This window comes from Glycine soja, chromosome 7 (assembly GCF_004193775.1).
Source record: "Glycine soja cultivar W05 chromosome 7, ASM419377v2, whole genome shotgun sequence".
NCBI lineage: Eukaryota > Viridiplantae > Streptophyta > Magnoliopsida > Fabales > Fabaceae > Glycine > Glycine soja.
In genome coordinates, this window is record NC_041008.1 from 44,905,652 (window position 1) to 44,930,144 (window position 24,493).

General features: G+C 28.6%; 2 protein-coding genes across 2 annotated transcripts; one reads left to right on the forward strand and one right to left on the reverse strand.

The window, feature by feature from the left end:
* Nucleotides 1–7,202: 7,202 nt before the first annotated feature.
* On the reverse strand, nt 7,203–9,884 carry LOC114420054 (COMPASS-like H3K4 histone methylase component WDR5A). The gene is made up of 2 exons (XM_028385897.1): nt 9,099–9,884; nt 7,203–7,764 (listed from the first exon to the last, which is right to left on the reverse strand). Exons 1-2 carry the CDS (start codon nt 9,792–9,794, stop codon nt 7,471–7,473), a joined length of 990 nt encoding a protein of 329 aa, XP_028241698.1. The 5' UTR covers nt 9,795–9,884; the 3' UTR covers nt 7,203–7,470.
* Nucleotides 9,885–15,831: 5,947 nt separating this feature from the next.
* On the forward strand, nt 15,832–16,834 carry LOC114420055 (nuclear transcription factor Y subunit B-5-like). Its single transcript, XM_028385899.1, has one exon. The coding sequence runs from the start codon at nt 16,173–16,175 to the stop codon at nt 16,536–16,538; it is 366 nt and encodes a 121-aa protein (XP_028241700.1). The 5' UTR covers nt 15,832–16,172; the 3' UTR covers nt 16,539–16,834.
* Nucleotides 16,835–24,493: the final 7,659 nt, after the last annotated feature.

A 24,493-nucleotide genomic window follows, 5' to 3' on the forward strand; every position in this document is an offset into this window, starting at 1 on the left:
ACACACATCAATTTCTTTTTCCTTTTCTCTTCTCTATATTTTAATTTAATCTAAATCTTTTAATTATTAATAACTAAATTATAAATTATTCTAGAGATAATTGTATAAAATTACTATAAAAATATAAATAATTATTATAAAAATTAATAAATTTATTATATATGATAATAAGTGATTGAATAACAATTTAATTAAATTCATATAAAAAATACATTGTCATTTATTTTAATTTATAAAATACATCTTTTTATAATTTTTACTGTTGTCAAGATTCAGATTATTCATCCAACAGTAATTCTAGGTTAGTATCTTCCTTTTGGCAGCCCCATTCAATGATAATAATGTAAAAGTTTTTTTCCAACGGAAGATATGGTACTTCAGGTTGAAAGTCAAATACTAAAATTTATTTAAGAAATTGATTTTTCTTAATAAATATTATTCCATTTGGCCTGGTTAACAGAAACTCTGACCTCATACTTAAAAATAATATATAGTGCATATTTAGTAGTATTCTTTAAAATAAAATGAAAAAGTGTGTTTCTAATATATCGATCTCTATGTAATATTTATATAAAAAAGATATATAATAATAATAATAATTAATATTGTCTTTATTATTGATAACAAAAATATCTCTCCATGTACCAAAAGTATTACATAAATTTATCCCCATGCTTGATATGCAACTTTTTATATTACACATTATCTTGTTAGAAGAATATTGAATTCGGTACCTGTGAGTTTTTGTTTTACAGAGAATTTCTTTTGGATATAATTCTCTTTGAACGACAATTAGATATTAAATGTAAAATTTTATTTAGTAGAAATTCAAATCTTAAGTCATGAGCTTAAAAAAATAACTAATCTCCCACTAGACTTGATACCTGTAAAATACTTTAACACTTGCATGAACAGGATCCAAAAGTGCAAAAGACGGGAGAAAATATTGTGTGCGTAGTGATGAAGGTCTTTTTCTTTATATAAACTTGTGCCATGAGTGACTCATATGGACAACACATGCCGGGCTCTTTGATATGCATTAAGATTGAAGAGATGTGGGGTTAGATTCACCCAGGTTTGTTGAGGTTTAGTCTACTCTAAGATGATGCAGGAATTTACCCGTTTGAAATATAAAAATGATACTTGCTATGATGATTTTAAAGTGTACTTTCAACATATACCTATTTGGTATGGTGGTTCTAAAGTGTCCTTTCAAGATATACGTAATATGTTGAAAATAACACTTTAGAACAACCCTAGCAAGCATCATTCTTAAATATGCATTAAACTAGTTTAACACATAAATATATATAAAAAAATACATGCTTAAATTATACTTATAGCCATTTTATTTTACTAGTTGCAAATTCTTTAATTCTGACACAAATAATCTACTTTCAACCACGCTATATGAATGAGTTAATCAAAATATGCATAAATTGATTTAGAAACCATATCTGCCCACGGGCCAGCCACACTACCAAAACAAAATTTCTCCCAACCCCTTCCCCGCTTGACGGCATAAGTAAGGTGAGAGGTATTCACCAAAAAACAGAAAAAAAAAAAAGGTGAGAGGTAAATTCACTTATAATACAAACAAAAAAATTACTAATGAATTATTAATAGTCACATGCTCATTAAATACTAACTGGTTCAATGATGATTCAATCTACCAATTCATATTTATACCCTTTTTTTATCAAGTGTTAAATAGCATTCTATGTGTCTAAAAAATATTTTTTTTGTTAATTAACAGCCTAAGCAAGTCTAAAACAGAGAATAACATAGGAAGGAAAATGGATAAGATTCCATAATATCCATCGTCCTCCTCCTATTTAAAAATAATATTGGTACTCAACTCTACTTGCATTGATTAATAATATTAATTTTCATATACCACGCACACACAAGACTCCTATTATGTTTATGTATAAAGTTAATAATAATAAATCAATAAAAAATTAATTAAAACAATTACTATAATTATAATAAAAATTAATTCTTAAATAGTCTAAATATAACATTAAATACAAACAAACATAACATTGATTCATTCAACATAATTATATTAAAATTAATATTTTAATCAATTAACAAAAACTTTAATCAAAGATTTAATGATTTTGATAATGATACTATTAGAGATTAAAAATATAAAATATTAATCATAAAAAAATATAATTATTTTTTACAAAAAAATTATATACAGCATGATATCACAGGAGTGTCTCTTATGCAATTCTAATATTATGAGTAATTATCCATTCAACTTATGAGTATTTTTATAATTTGCCAGTGAGCTTCGGTTAAGGACCACTTCCACTGCCATACCGCTTACATGTAGCGCGTTTACGTGGCCATCTCATTTCATTGCGAATTCACCAAATTACCCCTCCTCGCCTATTCTTCTATCCTATCCATGGAAAATGATAAAATAAAACCGCAAAAAAAAAAAACTTATTAATTTCTATGTTGTCTCGTAATTAAAATCGTAATTTATTGTCTTCACTATATAAATGATAATGTAATTTTTTATATTAAACTAGTTTTGGTTTTTATAGTATGTTACGTTGAAATACTTATTATAAGGAAAAAAAAAGTAAATTTGTTTTAAAAATAAATAACTTATTAAATTTAAATTATAGTACGCTAAATTGAGAATATATTATTTCTTACCTATTTTAGGAATTTTATACATAAAAAATTGTCACCCCTTTTATTATAAGGTATTTCGAAGGTCCACACCAAAAACTCTCAACTCCACATTAGGTTTTTAAATTTCTTTTTTTACACTCGAAAAATTATCTCGCTATTTACCCAAAAAATAAGGGGGGTCTCGCTCTACTCAATAATTTGATAATTGATTTGAAACTCTACAGCAAGAGACCGTTATTATCTGAACGAGTCTTCCCTAAATATACTTATTTTTTTAATCAAAGTATTTTTATGATAAATAATTTTATTAAGTTATAAAAATTCGTAATATATAAAATTGATTATTTAATATATTTTTTCATATAAAATATTTAAATTTAAGATTTTACTTTAAAAATTATTTAGAATAAACTATCATTTTAATTATCTAAAAGTATATAACGTTATTACGTTAGTCTTTGAAAAAACGAACAAAATTAAAAATAAATTCCTGAAAGTATAATTTATCAATTACATTTGTAATAAGTTTTAGACTAAATATATATGTAGTCTTAACATTTTTTTAGTCTTCTCAATAATATGTATAGAAAGAGTATATACGCTATGTTTGGAAATGTCGGGAGAAATAATATTCATGATATGAAAATAAGATAGAGGTGTTTGATACGAGAAATTGTGAGAGAATGAAGAGAAATACTCCCTTGGTTCTGAGTATAAGATTCTATTTTTAATTTTGTTTTTCTTTTTCATAAAATTGTTTTTAAGTTCTCTTCTGTATTAATTATTTTTTATCTAAATATCCTTAATTATTTTATAATGAATGTATATATTGTTTTTGGATTTAATTACTTTACAATAATTATAACTGTGTTAAATGTTTGAAGAAAAAATTGTTACTCATAAGATTCTCCCGACTCAAAAAAAAATTATTTTGATTAGAAGATTATCCAAAATTTATGAGTATATTTGTGGTCTAGAAAAAAATTCAAAATTAATATTAGGTTTCTTTGAGTTATTTAATTTCATAATAACACTAAATTTCTTTGAATATTTTAAAAATTCTATTAAAATACATGTTTTACGCTTAATTAGAGAATTTGGTTATAATAATACAAAAGATTTGGTATGTTTAGCCTAATCTCGTGTGCAATGGCATTTGAGCTTTCTGTATCAAAGCGGGCCTACTTATGTTTTATCTCCAACAAACAAAAGGGACGCGCGCATGTGAGTTTTTTTTATTATGAATTTATGATTGAAGAGAAGAAAAGCAGGGTTTAGTGTTCTAGTTAGAGTGCATTCCATATTCGTAAATCGTAATTATGCCTTTAATACTATTATTATGGTCAATTTCTCACAGCTTTGTTTCTTTGCATATTATTGAGTAAAACTATTTGAAAAATTAGTTGGAAATTAAAAATTAGCTAATAATTGAAAGATGGTAATTGAAAGTTGAAAAATTAATTTATTAAATTATTAATATTCAGTAAAATTAATTGTTTAAGTAGTTAAAAAAGTGTAAAACGATAAGAAAATAATAAAATTATTATTTATATTTAAAAAGAATAACTAAAAAATTAGATAAATATATTGAGGATAAAAATAAAAAAAATATAAAAAATTAAAAGTTAACATTTTAAAAAATGATACTTCAAACATTTTAAAAAACAATAAAAGTTACTAACAAAAATTTATATATCAAATCAACAAGCAAATTTTTCAACTAATAAAAAAAAAAGTTAAAAGTTAACCAAAATACTCCCCCGAACCAGTGAAGATTTTTTAATTGGCACGACTAGACTGTTGCCAGGTATTTTGTAATCACAAAATTATGAAATATTGAAACGAACTGATTAAAGTTGTGATTTTTTAAAATACGAATTAAAGATATTTTCAGTCAATAATAAAAGTTTGGAGATGTTTTTTTTATCAACCGAGAGGCTATTTTCATTTCTCAAATTAAATACGTCTCCCACTTGGGAATCACGCCGCTGTACCGAAGAACCGTGGAGCTGGCCGAGTACGACCAGGGCTGCCACAACTGGAGGGTCATGGCCCTCAACGGGGACTCCGGTCAGCTCGAGGAGTACCGTGGGAGGTTTCAAGGCCTCAGTGGCTTTCCACTGGGTTTCGTTCTGGGAAGGATTTCAAAGATCAGCATGTTCTTGTTGTTGGATCGGGGAATTCTGGCATGGAAATCGCATTGGACCTTGTCAACCATGGTGCCAAAACTTCCATTCTCGTTTATAGCCCAGTAATTCATTCATACTCGCATCTCCTACTCCTTTACAGACTTAATTAATTGCATCCGTCATGAGCTTCTATTATAAGAACAGATTGCGCTTAATTAATTGCAGTCTGGGTTCTCTGTTTTCTTAATTTCTCCAAGTTCATTCTTTAATTTGTTTTTAACAAATTTGATCTCATTATTTAAAAATATATATATATATGCATTAATAATATACGAATTAAAGATATTTTCAAGTCTCTTAAGATTTTTTCATTTCTTTTAATTAATAAAATATTTTTCTCACAAATTAGATGAAAAAAATCATATATCAATAAATATATTCAATATGAAATTATTTTAATTGAATTAATAGTTTGAGTTTAACTTTTAAATACTTAAAAATAAAACTTTATTAGTTACAATGGTCTTACTATTACTAGACTTGAGCAATATTTTTCAATGAAAAATGCCTATACTTTCTATAAAAAAGAATGATAAAAAAGATGCTCATTATTATTTTTGAGGACCACCAAAGAATCTGCCTAAAGTGCTTGCTGGATTTTGTTGGTATTTTTTTTTTTTTATTGAGTTTTGAATTTTATGTTTGTGCAAAACTAGTTTTTGGTGCAGGCAGAGACAAGTCGTAGCCCATTTTCATCCAAAAACAAAAATGTGACTGTGGTACGATCAAGAGAGGGACAGGCCCACTCCATTCATTGGTAGGTGTCGAAGCCTCGAACTGTTTATATCACAGCCTATTTACCTTCACACAAAAAGACAATAACAGCATGTCAACACTCAACACTCAAGTTATGTTTGTTTCCATCGAAATGGAATGGAAGAAATTGAAAAGTAATAAGATAGAAATAATAAATTTTTTTATCATAATGTTTAAAAATACAAATAAAAAAGAAAAAATATTTTAAAAAAAGAATTATACATTAACTAAAAAAAATTATATAAAACATACACTAATTGTTACTTACGTCTTATATATATATATATATATATATATATATATATATATATATGATGTGAATTTTCCATTAGTGCAGACCTTAAAACGTATAACCAAACTCACCCTTCACCCTTCTACTTTCCTATTCAAACCAAACCCATTGTAGCATGCAGAGATAAGACATAGCAAGCAAGTTTCATCGGTATACTGAAAAATAAAAATGTAGCATACAGATATTCTGGTGAATATTTTGAAAAAAGAAAAACTTTCAATCAGTGACTATAGAAATAAGTATGAATTTCGGAAACTAAATTCTGAGATGTGTTAAATAACTTCTAGAAATTAATTTACTGAATACTATCCATCGACAAAAATATATTTTAGAATTCCTTTTTAAACATTTAGCAATGTTTAAACTACGCCAAGACTTTTATAAAAGTATATTTCGTTAAAAAAAACTGATTTTAAGTTAAAAAAATTATAGGCTTAACAAACTGGCTTATTTAAATAAACAAAAATAATCATTTTTTGTTAAATTTTTATTATTTTAAAAACTAAGCACCTACCTAAAAAAAATTAAGCTTATAAATTTATTCATGTCCTATTACTTAATATAACATTTTTTTCCGGTTGACATTTACCAATTAACCTATTTAGAGATAAGTGGAGTATATTTGAATGCTTTAACATGAAATAGAATTAAGTAGAATAATAAGTGTATGATTAGATGAGCATTTGACAAAATTATTTTTAAATGAAATTGATTTTAAAAAGATGTAATTTATTTTTAAATGTTTTATTGTAAAATCAAATTAGGAATAAAATTCAGTATCCAACCTACAAGTTTCTCAAAATTACTTTAACTTAGGTTCAATTATGGACCTAAAATAAATTTTTATTTTTTTGTCCAATGTAAAGTCAAACATATGAAAATGTATACAAAATTAATTTCCTAACACCAAACCAAAAACACAAGTGAATTTATTCTTTTAAAAAGGTAAGGTTATACCTAGAGAAAGTCTTCTTTCAACACGCTTATTTCCATTCCTATCCACACAGTGACTTAAGCCCTATTATAGCTTGACCACTAATTGATCGAATCTTGTCTAAAAGAGTTGCCTTGCATCTTGTCTGAATCCCCACTGCCTCAAAGATGAGAGCATGATTCATTATGCAGAAGATAGAAAACCACTGTCTACTGTCTTCAATGATTGGGGCATAGTTGGTGCTCCCAATTAGATAGATAACACGACGATTGAAGATAGATAACACGACTTCATCTTTTTAGTCTTTGAAATTTATCTTTTGATATATTTATCAAACAAGATAGGTACATGTCCAGGAATTTCGGAACTTTTAGCAAATGACTAATGACATTAATTAATTAAATGGCGAAACCTGCTAGCCAAGATACAAGGGTTGAAAAACGAAATGTTCATAATATTGTGTTCCCATATCCATGTTCCAATCTCTCAAAGTGGAACCGATCAGAGACTTAAATAGTGTTCTCGACTGGGAAATGGTACAGAGTTTCTCAACCAAAATTCTCAACTACAAAATGAGTTTAAGGTTTCATTACAAGTCACTTACCCCCAACTCAACTTTGAATAACCATTTGTTCCAAATTGAATCAGTCTTTCTGCTGAGTCCAGATCTTCACAGTGTTGTCATTGCCAAGTGCACCAGAAGCAATCATGTTCTCTGTAGGGTGACATGACACAGAAACAACAGCATCAGAATGCCCTTCTAATTTCTGCACTATTTTCCTTGACTGCAAATCCCACAAGTATATACAATTGTCTTCTGAACCACCAACAATATACTTCCCATTTGTTATAGAAAAAGTGGATGAAATGCAGTATTTTGAATTAACATGACCGGTGTAAGTCTTCAGAAACTTCCCGGTTGAGTAGTTCCAAAGCCTCTGCAGGGAAAGAAAAATTCCCATGTAAGACAAAAGAAATGGAAAACTAGAAGGACAAAAAATAATCTTGTAGCCAATTAAGCAACCAAATAGGCTACTGCTGAACAAATAAAAGGCTATCAAATTAGCTATGACCAATTACATGCAAAAAAAATAGTATCATACATATTAAAGCCCATTAAAAGAGTAAACTCCCATTAAGTTTCAATCACTTTATGGTCAATTTGGTGTGGTGGACAGAAAGTGGGGGAGGAGAGAAAAGTTTTAAATTTGAATTGAAAAAAAAGTAAACTCGCAAAGAAAAAATTGAATATTGAATTTTTCTTTCTAATGTTAACTTTTCTCTTCCTTTTCTTTCCACTTTCATTCCAACCACAATGCACCATTACTCCTGTTTGCTTTCCTCCCATCATAGTCTCTATCATTTAATGCCTTATTCTAGAAAATGTCATTCAGTAAAATAAAGAGTAAAGGCATGTCAGGATAAACTTTTCAATAAACACTTGTAAGAAAAGAAAAAAAGGATAAAAGGAATTAAGCTTCTACCACAAGCTAACTCGAGCTTAGGGAAGAAACTTAATTCATTTTTTCTTCTTATTTTCTTTTCCTATACATATGTTTACTGAGAAGTCTATCCTAATAGAACCTATGATGACCAACACTTAAAATCCCACGAAATAGAATAGAAGTTTAATCTTTACAGAAACTAAACCTGAAAAAGAAATTCATTTTGTTTTTCTCCCTCTTCATATTTATAAAGCCAAGAGATTCCAAAATCGAAGTAGAATTTATCAGAACTCACGAGCAAAAATTTTACAGTGAAGCTCATGAGCACACTTACTATTCAGAGATCATTTCATCGCAATTCCTTAAAACCATAATATCATAAGTTGTGCCATTTTCCACAGGTTTAGAAAGACAAAACAGAAATGCTATGAGACTGCATAATAATATCTTGGTTCAAGTCCAAGACCAAAGCCTAAGTAACAGAGAACCCAAGAAGCCTGAGCTGAGAATACCAATTTGAAATTTCAATAGAAGCACCTTCTCAGGTTTCAACAAATGCAAACGCATTCATGGCACAGGGAAAAAGCACAAAGCCTTGAACTAGTTTAGGCCTTGTTTCAATAATGAGTATAGAACAAAATAAAAAACATAGAATGAATTAAGATTGAGTTAAAATCGGCTTTTGAAGAAGCTAGACAATGCAGATTCTATAAATTAGCCTACGGAAAAAAGCATAATTCATCTTACCCTCTTACTCTCTTGTTCTAAAGTGCTTGCCTTTATCTTAAAAATTAAAAAAAAAAAAAAAAAAAGAGAGAATGAATTACCAGAGTGTTGTCCAAGGTGCCAACGAGAATGAACTTGGCGTTAGGGGAAAACTTGACAAAGGAAACAGGAGGGTTCTCGTCGTCGATGAGAGTCTTCATACAGTGGCCGGTGGAGGCGTCCCAGATTCGGCACAGGCCGTCGTAGCTGCTGGAGACGATGAGGGACCCGTCGCGGTTGAAGTCAACGGCGGTGACGGGGTCGGAGTGTGCGGGGAGAACCTTGAGGCACTTGCCGGACTTGACGTCCCAAACCCTAACGGTCTCGTCGAAGGAACCGGAGACGATGATGTTGGACTGGGGGTTGAAGTTGACGCAGAAGACGTAGTTGGTGTGGCCGTGGAGGGTCTTGATGAGGGACCCAGTGGGCACGTCCCAGAGACGGAGGGTCTTGTCGTCGGAGGCGGAGACCAGGAACCGGGAGTCCGACGAGAAGGCCAGGTCGGACACGCCCTGCTCGTGCCCCTCGTACTCCTGCATCGGGGACAGCGTCAGGCTGTCGGAGTCCGAGTCCGAGTTCGTGAAGCCGTACGTTCGGAGGGTCTTGTCGGCGGCGGAGGAGGCCAGGAGCCGCCCGTTTGAGGAGAATTTCACGGCCGAGATGGCGCGCTTGTGCCCGCTTAGGGTTTGGGAAAGGATGTAGTTGGGCTTCATGGAATCTGAATCCAATGATTCTCTTGCTGCTGCTTCCGTCGACATTGCTTGCTTGCACTTCAGTGTTGTTTGTTCCAGTGTCAATCAAATACTCAATACTATGAATTAGATTAGACAGAGAATTTCTTTTTTTACAAAATAGCTACCAAAGTTATCTTTTTAAATAGTTTTTAAAACTTAAATATGTTTTTTATTATAAATTTAATCTTTATAAAATTTTATTTCTATCACTAGTTAGTGCTAACATGATAACCATAAACGATGGGAGAGTTAGGTAGTATTTTTGTAACATTACACTGTGGAGTATTTATTAATTTTATTAATAATTAATATTTATTGAAAAATAATTGATCACGTGTTGTAATATTTTTCATTTTAATTATATTTTTTTATACATAAGACTTGAAATATCTCAAAAATAAAATCTATTAAGAAATAAATATGATGTTTCAATATAACAAAACTAAATTAAATACTATATATTACAAGAGAGGTCAATATTAAAAGTTTATAATTTTATAAAGATTAAAAGATATTATTAAATATTAAAACTGGAAAACAAAATTCTTATAGGATCAAAATCATAAAACAATTATAAAGAATAAAATCATAAAATAAGTATATCATTGAAATTGAAAACATTTTAAATTATTCAAAAATATTTTATTCAATTATTGAAAAAAATTAAAACTTAGTAGAATGATTTATTTCAGTGAGTATAACAACGATAGCAATAATGTAATTATTATACTAGTTTTTGTCCAACTCCAATTTCTCAAATTCGAGTTCTACACTACCACCTCCACCTCCCACCAACGCTCTTTCATGGTGCCCTACCTCATCAACATACCTTTTTGTATGTTGTCATCCCGTGATAAAATTGATGCAGTGATGAGTTTTTGGGTAGAACAGGTAGGTTTCAATTCTGTGACAAGCTCCGGGGTTTTTTAATTGGAGTCTCCTGAAGAGGATTGCTCCAAGGGCTTCAGTTGTGCAGTTTCTTATCTCAAAAGGTCTGCTACGAAAGGATGAATTACACCATTTTTATGACTGACAGGTTATTCCTGGAAAAGTATGTGAAACGTTTTAAGGAGAATTCTTCTCATTTGTTGAAGCTGTACGAGGAAAAAATGAATTTTGAAAATGATAGTGTGTAATTTAACTTAATCAAATTTGGGTGTAAATCAACTTCCCTGTATTGTGCATTTTTTTTTCAAATACTTGTCCTGGGTACCAAAATTTTGATAAAAAGTTATGCTAACTCGTCTTCAGATTTGAGATTTATTTTTTCTTAGGAGTTTCTCCTTTCAGAATTTTGTTATTATGTTTCGGGAGCCATATGCATCATATGCAAATGATTTTGTCAGATTGCTAATATAGCCTCAACTAGAAATTTGTGAATTGTTTTGTGGAAGATTCTTTTCATCTGTTGAAATTGTGAGATAAAAATTGTCCAAGGAAAAACACTTCTCATCTTTTGTAAAGGCTTGATACCAGCTTAATTGCCCCATTTAGTTTCTGATTAAAAACACTTCTCATCTTTTGTAAAGGCTTCATGTACCCATTTAGTTTGTCTGATTAGTTATTTTTTCCAAAGTTTGTCGAGTGATTTTAGGAGTAAACATCTGGGATACTAAGGCTATTTCAGGGACTGGGAGGATGCTAACATCTGGCAGTTAGTTAACTTTTGAATATAAAATTTGTTGTAAGCTATTATCTTTCTTCATCTCATTTTAGTATCTCTTATATACTCCTGTCTAAATCTGGATTTCTACTAGTTTGATTGTCTTGTTTCATTTGCTTATCTGGAACGTTTTTTTTAATGAAGTCCCATTTCTGGTGGGCGTTAGTAATTTTATATGTTTTAACTTAAAGCAAGTGATCCCAGAGAATAAATTTTTACTATGGCGAATAACTAATATTGATTCGCCCTCATTGTAGACAATGTTTGTTTGATTACATATATTTTTTTCAAAGAGATGGATGGATTCATGTCAAATATCCTCAGGAATTATGGGAATGGAATGTTTCTTGAGTTTCTAACATTTTTCACCCTTTAGACTTGCTAACAAGAAGGTAAACCAATCAAATATCAATTCCACTATGTTGGCAATTCAATTTCAGCCAAAGTAGAATTTATGAAATGTCAGAAATGCTTATCTGGTCGTGGAAAACCAGAGTGATTGATCTGAAGAGTTATTTATATGCAATTTTGTTGTGAAAAGCTTTTGTATCCCTTCAGTATCTTTTTCTCCCCAAGAGACCACTGCTTTGATATTATGAACTTGTACAAAGTCCAATTAAGCCAAGTAAACACAATTAAAGTATGCTAATAATCATTTGTCTATGTATGTTCTTTTAGTCTAAACTGTCAAACGCCGTTTTGGCTTAAAAAAATTGTTTCCTGTATGAAGAGAAAATTTAGAGAATTAGTCTCAGATTATTGAATGTTATGAGAAAGAGTCTTAAGTCGTAAGTGCCATGGTATATTTCTAATAAGAAAAACATATCTGAGGTCTCTGGATGCCTTTACAATGCTCACGTTAAGCTTATGCAAGGACAGATGAACAAGTGTTTGTGAGGCTGGCAATATGAGGTGTTTGTGGTGATGAGTGGTCAGTTAACTTGTGCTCTATCAACGATGCATGTATTCCTGAGAGTCTGAGACAGTGGCTTTTAAGCAAAAAGTATGAAATTTCTCATGAAATCAGTAATATCTTTACATGATCTTCGATTTAAGCAAAAAGTAAATTCTGGTAACAGCTAGCCCATCAGACTTTAGGATGCAGATTAGGACTTCATTATTTATCACATCGGCCAACCAGAGAATAATTTTAAGCTTACCAACAGTCACAAAATCTTGTGGTGCATAAAACGAAGTGGTCCCTAATATGATTCCAACAGACAAAACTAACAACAAAATTTGTCCTGATCAGTTAAAATGATAATGTCATCAGAATTGTTTTGATGCCCAGAATATCCATCCATGTTAATAAGGTAGGGTTCACCATTATCAACCAATTCATTTTGTCTCTCACCAGCTTATAATATAGAGGTTTATGCTATGAAACACATGCTTAAAGTTTTCAACCCTGGTGTTTTGCGTTTGTTTCTTGTGAGGTGATGATTTTCTAATTCTCTTTAAATAAGTTTTTGAATTTGAGTATAGTATTCGTTAAAAGAACCAGTTCCTCACATCTTGGATGTTCCTAAATCAAATAAAAATATATTAAGCATCATAAGTTTAGAAGTATCAAAGCCGATTATTTAGAAAGTGAGCTAACTCAACTCAGATAACTTTTTGTGTGCCAAAAAATATGCAACACAATTCAAAATACCACGAGTTAGTGAGGTAGAAAAGTTTAGTCATGTGTAAGCTCATCTAATTCAAAAATAACAAATATATGTACAGAAGAAAACATAAATACAAAAATCCAATAACACACAACACTGATTCATGATAATAAAAAAAAATCTAAAGAATAAGCAAATAAAATAAAAAGAAAGGGATCAAAGGACTGTTTGCGGGAACCGTCTCTGTGGCTCAAAGGACTACCACTGTTTTGTTTTTGTTTTTAGTGTTGACTCCAAGTAAAGCAATGGCTTCTGCCTTTCCACAATGTTCCATTGCTTTTTCGGTGAATAAGAAGGACCAATCTTACAGCCAGTGAGGTAAGAATGCACGTTTTAACTAAAGAAAGAATCTTTGCATTGATCTAATTGATAAAATGTTTGCGAGTGTCTAAACTTTAAGTACACGATAAATTTGTTTTTACATGCGCATATTTTCATTAAGTAATGAGTTTTTATTAAACCACATGCGACACATAGTATATACCTACTACAACTTCTATGGGGTGAGAGCGGGCCCTGCATCTTCTATATTCTCATAATCTCATGTCCTTATTCTAGTTTCCCTATAATCTCGTTCCTGTTTCCATTTTCCTAAAGGCAAAACTTACTGTGCTTTTCTTCATAAGTCTTTTCACTATTATTCTCTAATTAAAATTATTTTTTATAATTTAAGTTACTAAAATGAAAATTTTATTATTTAAAAAAGCATTAACAGTACTTTAAAAAATATTTAAATATTATCCTTTTCCTAATTCTTAATGTTAATAATAATAAATTACAAAAAAAAAACAACTTAAAAGACATTTATATATGTATAGACATGTATATAAAATTAAAATTGATTTTGTCAATATAGGGAACCTGTTAGACAAGAAGCATGATCCTTGTCTTCACCTCCTAATCGAGGGAAATTTTTGTTCCCGTCTTCATCTCAGAAAAATAAAATAAAACTCAGAAGGTTGAAAGTTTAAAATGCATTAACAAAAGTTTAAAATGAAAGTAGAGACCACAATTGTTCGGAGTGAATACATACGAATAAACCATCTTATTTTGTATTTTCTTGTTGAATAAATTAAAACTTGGCAAATTTCTATGTTTATTACTTTGTATTAGAATAACATTTTAAAATGAAATTTACTTTAATTAGTTGACTCCACCATATGTTCTCTTTGTCTTAAGCATTGTAGTAGAGGCAGGCAAAAACAATTATTGTATGGTTAATTAATCAACATAATAGACAAATCAGGTTTGTAAGTGAACGTTCGTCACCTAGGACTTTAGGAATTGGCTAATTAATCGTGTTTATTTTATTCTCGATAGATAACATGATTCCATTTGTCTTAAAGAGAGATGAGTGCAATGGGTATCATCCTTCATCCACTTGCTATGATTGGATATACAGTTAGAATTTTGGAATGGTAAAAGGTATAAGAATTTTTTAAAAAGGTTAAATGTATTTTTTTTATCCCATTGTAGTAGGTGCAATGGGTATAGTATTTTTTTTACATTAATTTTTGAAAGTTTTATTTTAATCTGTTACATTTTTTAAAGTTTCATTTTCATTTTTTCTTTTATTTTTCATTAAAAATAATAGTGTTTTATTAATTTTTAAATTTTAAAATATTAACAGCAAAAAAATGTGGTTGTGTGTCTTTTAAAAGTCAATTACATAATTCATCACTCAAACAAAACTGACCCAGCCGGATAACACAAATATGTTTCTTATATAATATGTTTTTAACAAAACACTAATATTAAATTTTAACAATAAAACAGAAAAAAATATTAAAATAAAACTTTTAAAACTTAATATATCAAAATAAAAAAAAATAAAAAAATACTAAAACATAAAAAGACTAAAAGGGATATTTAACCTTTATAAAATAAGAGAGGGAATGACATGTACGGGTAAAATGAGTTAACAATTTAACCTAAATTCCAATAATAATGAATTGTGGGTCGAATCACTAAAAATAACAATAAAAATAAATTACAAAAACTAAAAATTTAGACATATGCAAATATTATTTAAAACATCTTTAATAAAATCTAAACACCATAAAAAATCATAGCTATATTATTAGCATTCACAAGTATATTATTAATTTATCACCAACCAAAAACAGTAGTCTACTGTTTATAAGGCCAAAATTTTAATAATAAAATTATAATTTTACTTTCTTAAACCACATTGCAAAACCAAAATAAATAAACAAAATGATCTTCATCAACTTTTAAATAAGAATATCATATGCTTCCTTAACACCTACCCATTAGGGTCAACCCAATGGGAGGTTGGAATACATACATGAGTATTTAAGTTTGATCTTTGTTGTTATATATTATTATACACACACAATCCTTAAAATAAAAAAAGTTGGCACATACTCATTAGTTAATTATAGTTTTCGGACGACATGCTTGTTTAAGAGATTTGGGGGGAAAAAAGAAATTTACAAAAATGTTAAATTGCAGGAACGAAAAATATGTTTAAATTTTTTTCATAATTGTTTTACAATAAAAAAGGGAAAAAAATATGTACTAAAGACAATTAATTAATTGATACGCGCGATGTAGAAAATAAATTAAGGGAAAAAATAATATTATAAATAATGTCTTTGGTGAATCATGATTTGGTTACCTTTAGTTAAAACGGGTACCATAAAATGAATAAATTACTTGTACCTTGGAGCTTTCCAACGGATATGGTTATTGATCTTCAGTCTTTTGAAGTGCCTCAAAAGCCTCCTCAGCATCCATTAGCAGTGCATGAAGCCAATGAAATAGAAGGATCACTTGGGTGGACTTTGTCTAAACTTTGCAACGAAAAATGACTGTGAACTCCAATTGATTAATCAGTTCCAGCATCAGACCCCACAATATTGTAGCCGACGGGCTAGGCATCATTCGCATGCCACAAGTCACAACATTACTATTCATGTGTGAATGTGACTAAGTGCGCTTGCATGTGCACTCATGACTCATCTATACATGTATATATATTCTTTCTGACCTTGACATATTCTTCTCTCAGTTCAATTGTTGAATTATAGTTTGTTCCAAGTTAAGATGGTGGATAACGTTGGAGGCAGTTCCTCTAATGCCGAAAATAGTGGCATCAGGGAACAGGACCGGTTGTTGCCAATAGCCAATGTTGGGAGGATCATGAAGCAGATTCTACCTCCGAACGCAAAAATCTCCAAGGAATCGAAGGAAACAATGCAAGAGTGCGTGTCGGAGTTCATAAGCTTTGTAACGAGCGAGGCGTCAGAGAAGTGCAGGAAGGAAAGGAGGAAGACTGTGAACGGGGATGACATATGCTGGGCCTTGGGTTCGCTTGGTTTTGACGACTATGCAGAGCCATTGAGAAGGTATTTGCAAAGATATAGAGAACTAGAAGTCGATAGAGGAAATAGCCCCCCCAAAAGAGAATAAGAATCCTAAGAGAGGTCAAGTAATTAATTTAGCTAGAGGAACTAAGCAAAATGTGTTTTTTTTTTATCCCCAAGAATCAAAGACAGGTATTGTACTCTCTACTCTGTTCAAACAACAGAGCTAAACTCCTTCACTACCGCAGGAATGTGTCTGAGACATGCTAGTTTAAGGTTTTGAGGATGGTGAGATAATTAATTAATAATGTAACAATTCTCTTGTCTTAATTAACTGGATTTGTTTGTGTCAAGATCCAAGAACTAGCTAGCTAAATTACTTGTTTTGTATGTTGTTACGTATATCTATGTGTGTGTGCTGCTGTTCTGGTATCTGCGTCCTTTTATGGATTGATTTGTTATGTATTTGAGATACCGATATGAATCATGGCATGTGTTTATCGCTTGGTCATCCACATGATGATTTAAAACCACTAAATCAAACGATAAAACATTCCGTACAATCCCAAGCCCCCTCCTTTTTCGTTATCATTGACCACAAATTCTAGCTTAATTTGCTTGTTCTAATTTGGTAAGGATTAATTATCCTTATATTTAAGATTAATATGAAAAGATGTTTATCCTCTTCAAGCAATATGTTCACAACAAGACAGAAAGCCTGAGGTTAGTACATCACTGTCATCATGCACGTATAGATACCATTTGATCCGATGTTTCGTAGAGGAGAATCTAGGAATTTGCTACCGTTTTCAATATATCTATTGATATATTCCCAGAAAGATTTCCATGAATTCTTCATCACTTATTTAGAACCTGAAAGATCGAGGTTTGACACCCTTATGAAATTAAGGTTAAATTACTCGATTATTTCTTTGAACTATTTATAAATTTTTAAATAGGTTTCTAATAATTTTTTAAAAAAAAAAAAATTGGTCCCTAAAATAAAAAAGTAGGTTTTTGTAGTTAGTTTATAACGGTTTCAAACCATTAAAAAATGACAATTTATGACGGTTACTCAATTAAAAAAAAAGTGCATGATTAAAGATCCATTTTTTTTATTTAACTTAAAATCAATTATGTTTCCCCGTTTAATTATATATATTCTAGTTTCATTCTCCTTGTTTTGTTCTAACCTTATCTGAAAGTCTCCATCGCGGTCACCAAAAAAACTAAGTCACTTTCTAGGGTCTCTTTAAAATAGAGAATTGTTAATCAGAATCTATAAATTAGTACGTCACTAAATGTTATGTTAATATAGATTAATGTATCTTAAATTTCATGCTATGGTTACAGTTTTATGAACTCATAATTTTAAGGGTATGGGACCACAAGCTACCAAATTAACTATTGTGTTTATTAGATGTCAGCACAAAAACCCAAAACAATGAAGCCAAAAAACAGTGGAGTTTACAAGCTGTTTAGATTCATCGTACTAAGTCATATTTCTAAACATGGGAATGGATCGTTTGAGGTTACTTAAAAAAAAGCTAAGATTCCTTCACACAGTTTTTTCTCTCTCCTGATATATACACAGATCTATTTTCTATTCCTCTACTCAAGTTGTTGTATTGAGTTATTGATTTCGATGGAAATCAAGGAGAAGTTTGGAAATGGGAGAAGTTATTAGAAAATCCTGGATGACTATATTCTATAACCTCAATCAATCTCCATATAACATGCATTCAAAATTTAAGATAAAGAACTAATAACACTTTATTATTTATATATATATATATATATATAATAGTTTGAATCATGATGGTCACATATTATCTAATAATTTCTTCAAGAACAAGAAGCATCTACTAATCAAAACAATTTTTTTAGTTATTATTATCTCATCCTCATATCTTTTGATGCTTAATATTACTATACATAAATATTTAATGAATTTAAAAATTATTATATTTAGACTAAAATGTTCTCATTTAATACATTCATTTTTTATACTTACAATACTAGTTGTAGTGAATATTAAATAAGAATATTTTTTTTAAAAAAATAGATTAATTAGACTTTGAAATTCTTAAACATCAATATTGTGGAAAAAAATAGAAAATTAAAATATCAAAAGATATTCGAAGGAAGTAATATATGATTACTTAATAATTATTTATCACATTTTTATTATATTTTGTCTATTTTTCTCTATCAATCATTTTATCACATACCAGCTAGTCTCTAATTTTTATTTTATAAAGTATTATACAAAGTTAATGTATTAGTTATATAAAAACATTGATTTTTCAGTGATTTTTATGTTGAAAAGTGATATTTTTTTGTGAAAGCATAAATTTACAATTGTTGATCTTCTCACAGGAAAATAAAATGTTGTATGATGCGCGCCTTAGCAGACAAGACACCCAAACTGAGAAACAAAGTGAAATATAAACATTATAAATAATACTCAAAATAAATGTCGTATTTTAAAACATATTTCAAAATAAATATTGTGTTAGTTTTTAAAGTAATATTAATTAAATTTCCCTACTAATATCCCTTGATAAATTTCACTTTAACTTTTCATTATAATATAAATAATAAGGATAGTTTTATAAAATTATTACTCTCTTTATTTATTTACTAATTTTTTTATCAATATAAAATAACTTAGAATAACATTTATTTTGAAAGAAAAAAAGTATAATATACTCCTTTCATTTCAGATTATATGACATTTGAAAGAAAAAATTTATTCCAAAATAGATATTGTATTCCAAAACAAATGTTGCATTATATATATATATATATATATATATATATATATGTATATTTTTCGAGGATTATCCTTAATCAAGACTTAGTAGTAGTATTGTATATTACATGTAAGAATAAACGAATAATTAATTAGAAAGATAAATAATATATTAAAAAATTTTACTTAATTTTTTTAATAAAAAATTCAATAAATTAATTGTATTTTTTAATTCTTGTGTTAAAGCCTTAAATCTTGTATTTCTCTTTGTACTGAAAAAATAATTAATTTCACACTAATTAAAAAATTAGTTGACATCATTTATATTGAAAATAAAATTTAAATTAAATAAATAATATTTTAAAAATAATAATATGATAAAATTAATTAAATTTAGTTATATTTAAGTTTAATGTATAATATATTTTTTATATACAAGTTGAAACAACTATAATATAGAATGGAGATAAATACCACTGTAGTGTTAAAAATACTGTTTTCAAATCCTAATGATAATTGGCTTTTTTGCTGTACTCTTTTTTTCAGGATTGTGTTATCCATGTAGTTATGTTAATATTTAATTTTATTAATATCTAATTTTATGATTCGACTGTCTGATTTTGAAGGAATAATACAAGAACAGCAGAGAAGCCGCGTCAATGTATATATATGGATCAAATTTACTTTGTGCCGTGGCTAATGCCATGTGTCCGGCATGAAATTGGTTGCCCCGGAGCGGAAGCAACAGATTCAACGTGCTTACAAAGGTTTTTATTTTATCAGTATATATAACGTGCCTACGAAGTACAAATTAATTATTAATTAAACACAAGCTAAGTGAACGGTATTATATATATGTGGGTGTGCTGTATTCCAACACAAACACCATGCGCACATTGACTTTGTGAGATGAGAACTTACGCATTAATATAAACCTAAGGTGGTGGTATGAAAACCATGTTTTGTTCTTATCATTTATCATTCTCTCAGGGGCCATATATCAGTATATGAATTATTGTATGTATAGAGTACGTAGCAAAAGTGGTTTATATATTGTGAAAATGTAAGAATTCATTCGTCTCACACGACTAATAAATCATATATAATTACTTTGCACATCACTCGTGATTCAAAGCTGGTATTAGTTGTCTCATTCACTTCGATCGATTCAAAAGTAGTAAGAGATAGCCTGACGTCTCTAACATATACGATTACTTAATTACTTTGCATATCACTTATGATAGAAAAGGCACCGGAAGTTTTATAATGAGTAATGATATATATGAATATTTATATATCAAATCATATCATATATTATATTTTTCTTTTTCTCTCTCAAGGTAAAAAAATAGCCTTGGTGTTCATATTTATTAAATTGATTGCCTTCAAATTAAATTATTATCATATTTTTTTATCCTTCAAATTAAATTATTATCATATTTGAAAGAGTGTAGTACGTGTAAGTGACAAGTGTTTATCATTTCATTGTAATTCTTAAGTGAAGAATTGGAGTTTTGTAAGGAGAAACATTATTTAGGAAGGGTTTTTCAAGTTTGTGGAAGTTATGTATTTGAGTTCAAATACTCAACAAAATTATAATTTTATTGTATATCTAAGTCACTATACATAAACAAGTCATGATTTCATTTTTATCATAAGCAATAGAATCACATTTGTGTCAAAATAGTATTTTTGAAATGAGAACCAAAGCAACCTCTTTTTATTGGAGCTCATGTTTCCTAATCCTACGTGCATATTTGGTTAAACGTTTGCATCTCTCATAAACTATATTTGCCAACAAATTCAATGACTATCTTTTATTCCTTAGATGCTCATGAAACACGTGACACCGCAACTTCAATGAGAACCCAAACATACGCATGTACGTTACTTGGGTTTCGTCGCATCAATTTATTTGGGCATCATCACTTGAATAAAAATCACAAATTCAGTTTGCCTTTCTCTTGTCTTGTGATCGGGACAGTTTGAAACGAGCATAGATTTTTTTTTTACAGACGAATATAGAGAATTTAATTTAACATTTATATAGAATAATTAAATAAATGAGTTTTTGCACATTTAATTTTGACCTTTTTATTACTATTTCAACATATTTGATTTTAATTAGCTTATACGTTATTTAAATTAGTCTATTGCGTCTTCGATAAAAGGAGAAGAAAGCGAGAGAACCCCCCACCCCCCCCCCCCCCCCCAAAAAAAAAAAAACAGATTGTATATCATTATATTGTATTTAATTAATTTACTTTTGGCTCTATTCTATTTTGATCCTTGATCACCGACAAACTTTTTCTATTCTTCTTGTTTTTGAACTTTCTTCCCTTTTGACTCAATTTGTTTTGTTTTGTTTTTCTTTTCTATTCCCTCCATCTCTCAAACTCCCTTTTGATATCAGAACTCAAGTTCTCCTCGATCAATGACAATTTTTTGTTTTGTTTTTGTTTTTTTTAAAAAAACCTTCCATATTTATTTATACTAATCATTCTAATAAATAAATCAATTTTCAAAATATTAGAAAAACATAAAAAATGAAAATATTTTTAACTAAAGAAGGAAAATCACATAATATTAGAAAATAGTATAAAAGTAATCGCAAAATAAATAATATTATATCCTAATGCAATGGAAAAAAAATGCAACAATATAGTAAACGTAAAGTCTCAATATGTTATTTAAAGCAAATATATGGTCCCAAATGAGAAAATGCTTTCCCTTGAAATGAAATGTTTCTAAAACTATGTTCGATTGATAACAACAACAAAAACGTTCAGTTTTTCTTTAGAATTTTTTACATTGGAAACAGAAACGATGAAAAGATTGGAATCACCTGTAAATAATATTTAAAACAAATATATGTAACTTGACTTGTTTCTTTTTTTGGTTCCATCTCGCTCTTAAATGCTTCTATAGTTTCTTTGCAATATCTCCGCTGCTGCATCATAATTCTATCTTCTCACACTCTGTCGCTTTCATCATGATTCATGAGTTGTCGTTACTCGTTAGCCACTACATCAAAGTTTTCTGTCGTCTTCGTCAATTCCCTCCTACTATTTCTGTTGTTACATTGTGATTCATTGAGGATCATAATGACCCACTAATATAAAGATGTCTTTCTAGTTTGAAGTGCTGATGGAAATGTGAGTTACAAGCACAGAAGTAGTTGTCCTGATGTTTTCAACTATACTAAAATTAATCCTAGTGGAAACACATCAGAATCTAAGGTCCATCCAGCAATAAACTACAAAAGAAAAAAAATGGTTCTTGCTCACAACCTTCACTAATGCATATGGCACGAGTTTAAGTAATTAGTATCACATTCAATAACATACTTTTTTTAAATTTTATTGGTTCAAAATTATTGGAATTTATAAAAACAAAAACACGAATGAGCTAGATTCATTAAACCTACACATTTTGTAAAAGAAAAAATGTTGCTGTAAAATAAATGTTATTTGCATTTCTCAATGCATCTATGTATGATGACACCTTTCAGAAATGTTATCGAGGTAGATATCAGATTATACATATTCTTAACCTTTTTATATTGGAAAGAATATCTCGTGAGATTATTAAGATAATATAAATAATGACTATAATCTATCACTTTTATTTTAATTTGGTGACTAAAATATACTTTTAGTCATTTATTTTATTTTTATTAGAAATCGCTTTTATCGTTTTATTAAAAAAAATTTTGATTCTTTATTTTTTCTAGAAGATTTATTTTAGTTATTTATCTCTCAAATTCATATCAATATTACCTTTTATGAAATTTGTTTTTGATTTTTAGCATAATTTTTAAATCTTTTTTTTTTGTGAAACTTGTTTCATTATATTTATCTACTTAAAAAATGAAATTTAACTAATTTTTAGAAAAAAAGGCATAGCCGTGAAAAAATTGCTTGAAAAATAAATTTTACGAGCAACCGAAAAAACAAGATCTGATATTAATTTTTTTTTTAATTTTTTCATTATTTGTAAGATTCATTTTTAGTGTGATTTTTACCATTATGATATCTTTTTAAATGTTCTTTGAGTTTCATAGTTAATCTAATATGATAAATTTAGTATTTTAAATCATGGTTAAAAATTGTGTCAAAATAAAAAACAATCATTGTTTTGGAATGATAACAATGACCAATATTTGAAACATAAATAATAAAAAATGAATATTTTAAAAAGATACAAAATTAAAATAATTTTTACTATTTTAGTAAAAAGATAATAAGGGACCATTGAGTTATTTAAAAGATAAGGGGTCACACAATTAGAATTACAATAATGAACTACTAAAAATGAAAATAAGTAATACCTACTTATTTTTTTCTGAGTTCAATTATCCATTTAATAAGTTGATTTTTTAGTCAAGTTTACATTTTAATTTTTTAAAAATTCCTGTGTTAAAATCTTTTAACTAACTAAGTTAAAAAAAAATAACGGTAGAGACCTTTTGAAAATTAAAATGTAAATTTTAAGGATTAAAAAATTTACTTATTGAATTTCAGGACTAAAAAATACACTCATTAACTATAAAAACTAAAAAGGATAAGTTTAAAAATTATAAGAAATAAAAGCATAATTTAATCTTTTTTCTAAAAAAAACATATAATTATCTCCTGATCATAAAAAGGAAAATAGAATATTATTTAAAAATAAAAAAAAATATATTAATTATTTTCACAATAATTATCATAAAAATAATAAAATATTTTGCCAACAAATACAAAAATAAAAAACATTTAAATATTCTTATTTTCAAAACCAACCCCTAATAAAAATAGTAACCTTAATATACTTTTAAAATAAATAAGTTAGGGTATTTAGGGCTTATACAATCATATCATTTCTCAACTAAAGATGAAAATGGTGAAAATAATAATAAGAGTTAATAAGTGGTTATGACTACAATAACAAATAAAAATGAAAATATAAATAATAATAATAATAACAAGGATGAAAATGATAATAAAATTAAACTATGGAAAAACAATTATTAGGTTTTTTTAGAACAACAATTCACTAGTTACTGGTATTATGAGAATGAAATATATTTATATGATTTTTTGAAACAAAACAAATGTCTAATATTTTTTTCGTTCCTTCTCTTTCTACAAAATATATTTTCAAGCAAAGTTAATCGGATAAAATTACATATATTATAATATAGAAAAGTGATAACTAGTGGTATATTTGTTGAGAAATTAAAAGGATAATTTTTTTAATTAGAATAAGTAAAATTATATTTTTATGACCTTATTTGTATTCTCTTATGTTTCATACAGTAAGAT

What these genes read in the sequence shown, in the direction of transcription:
- LOC114420054 (XM_028385897.1), bottom strand. Translation starts at nt 9,794, where the DNA reads ATGTCGACGGAAGCAGCAGCAAGAGAATCATTGGATTCAGATTCCATG. An exon ending in GCACCTTGGACAACACTCTG is followed by an intron (nt 7,765 to 9,098) that starts GTAATTCATTCT and finishes CTTTCCCTGCAG; the next exon opens with AGGCTTTGGAACTACTCAAC.
- LOC114420055 (XM_028385899.1), top strand. Translation starts at nt 16,173, where the DNA reads ATGGTGGATAACGTTGGAGGCAGTTCCTCTAATGCCGAAAATAGTGGC.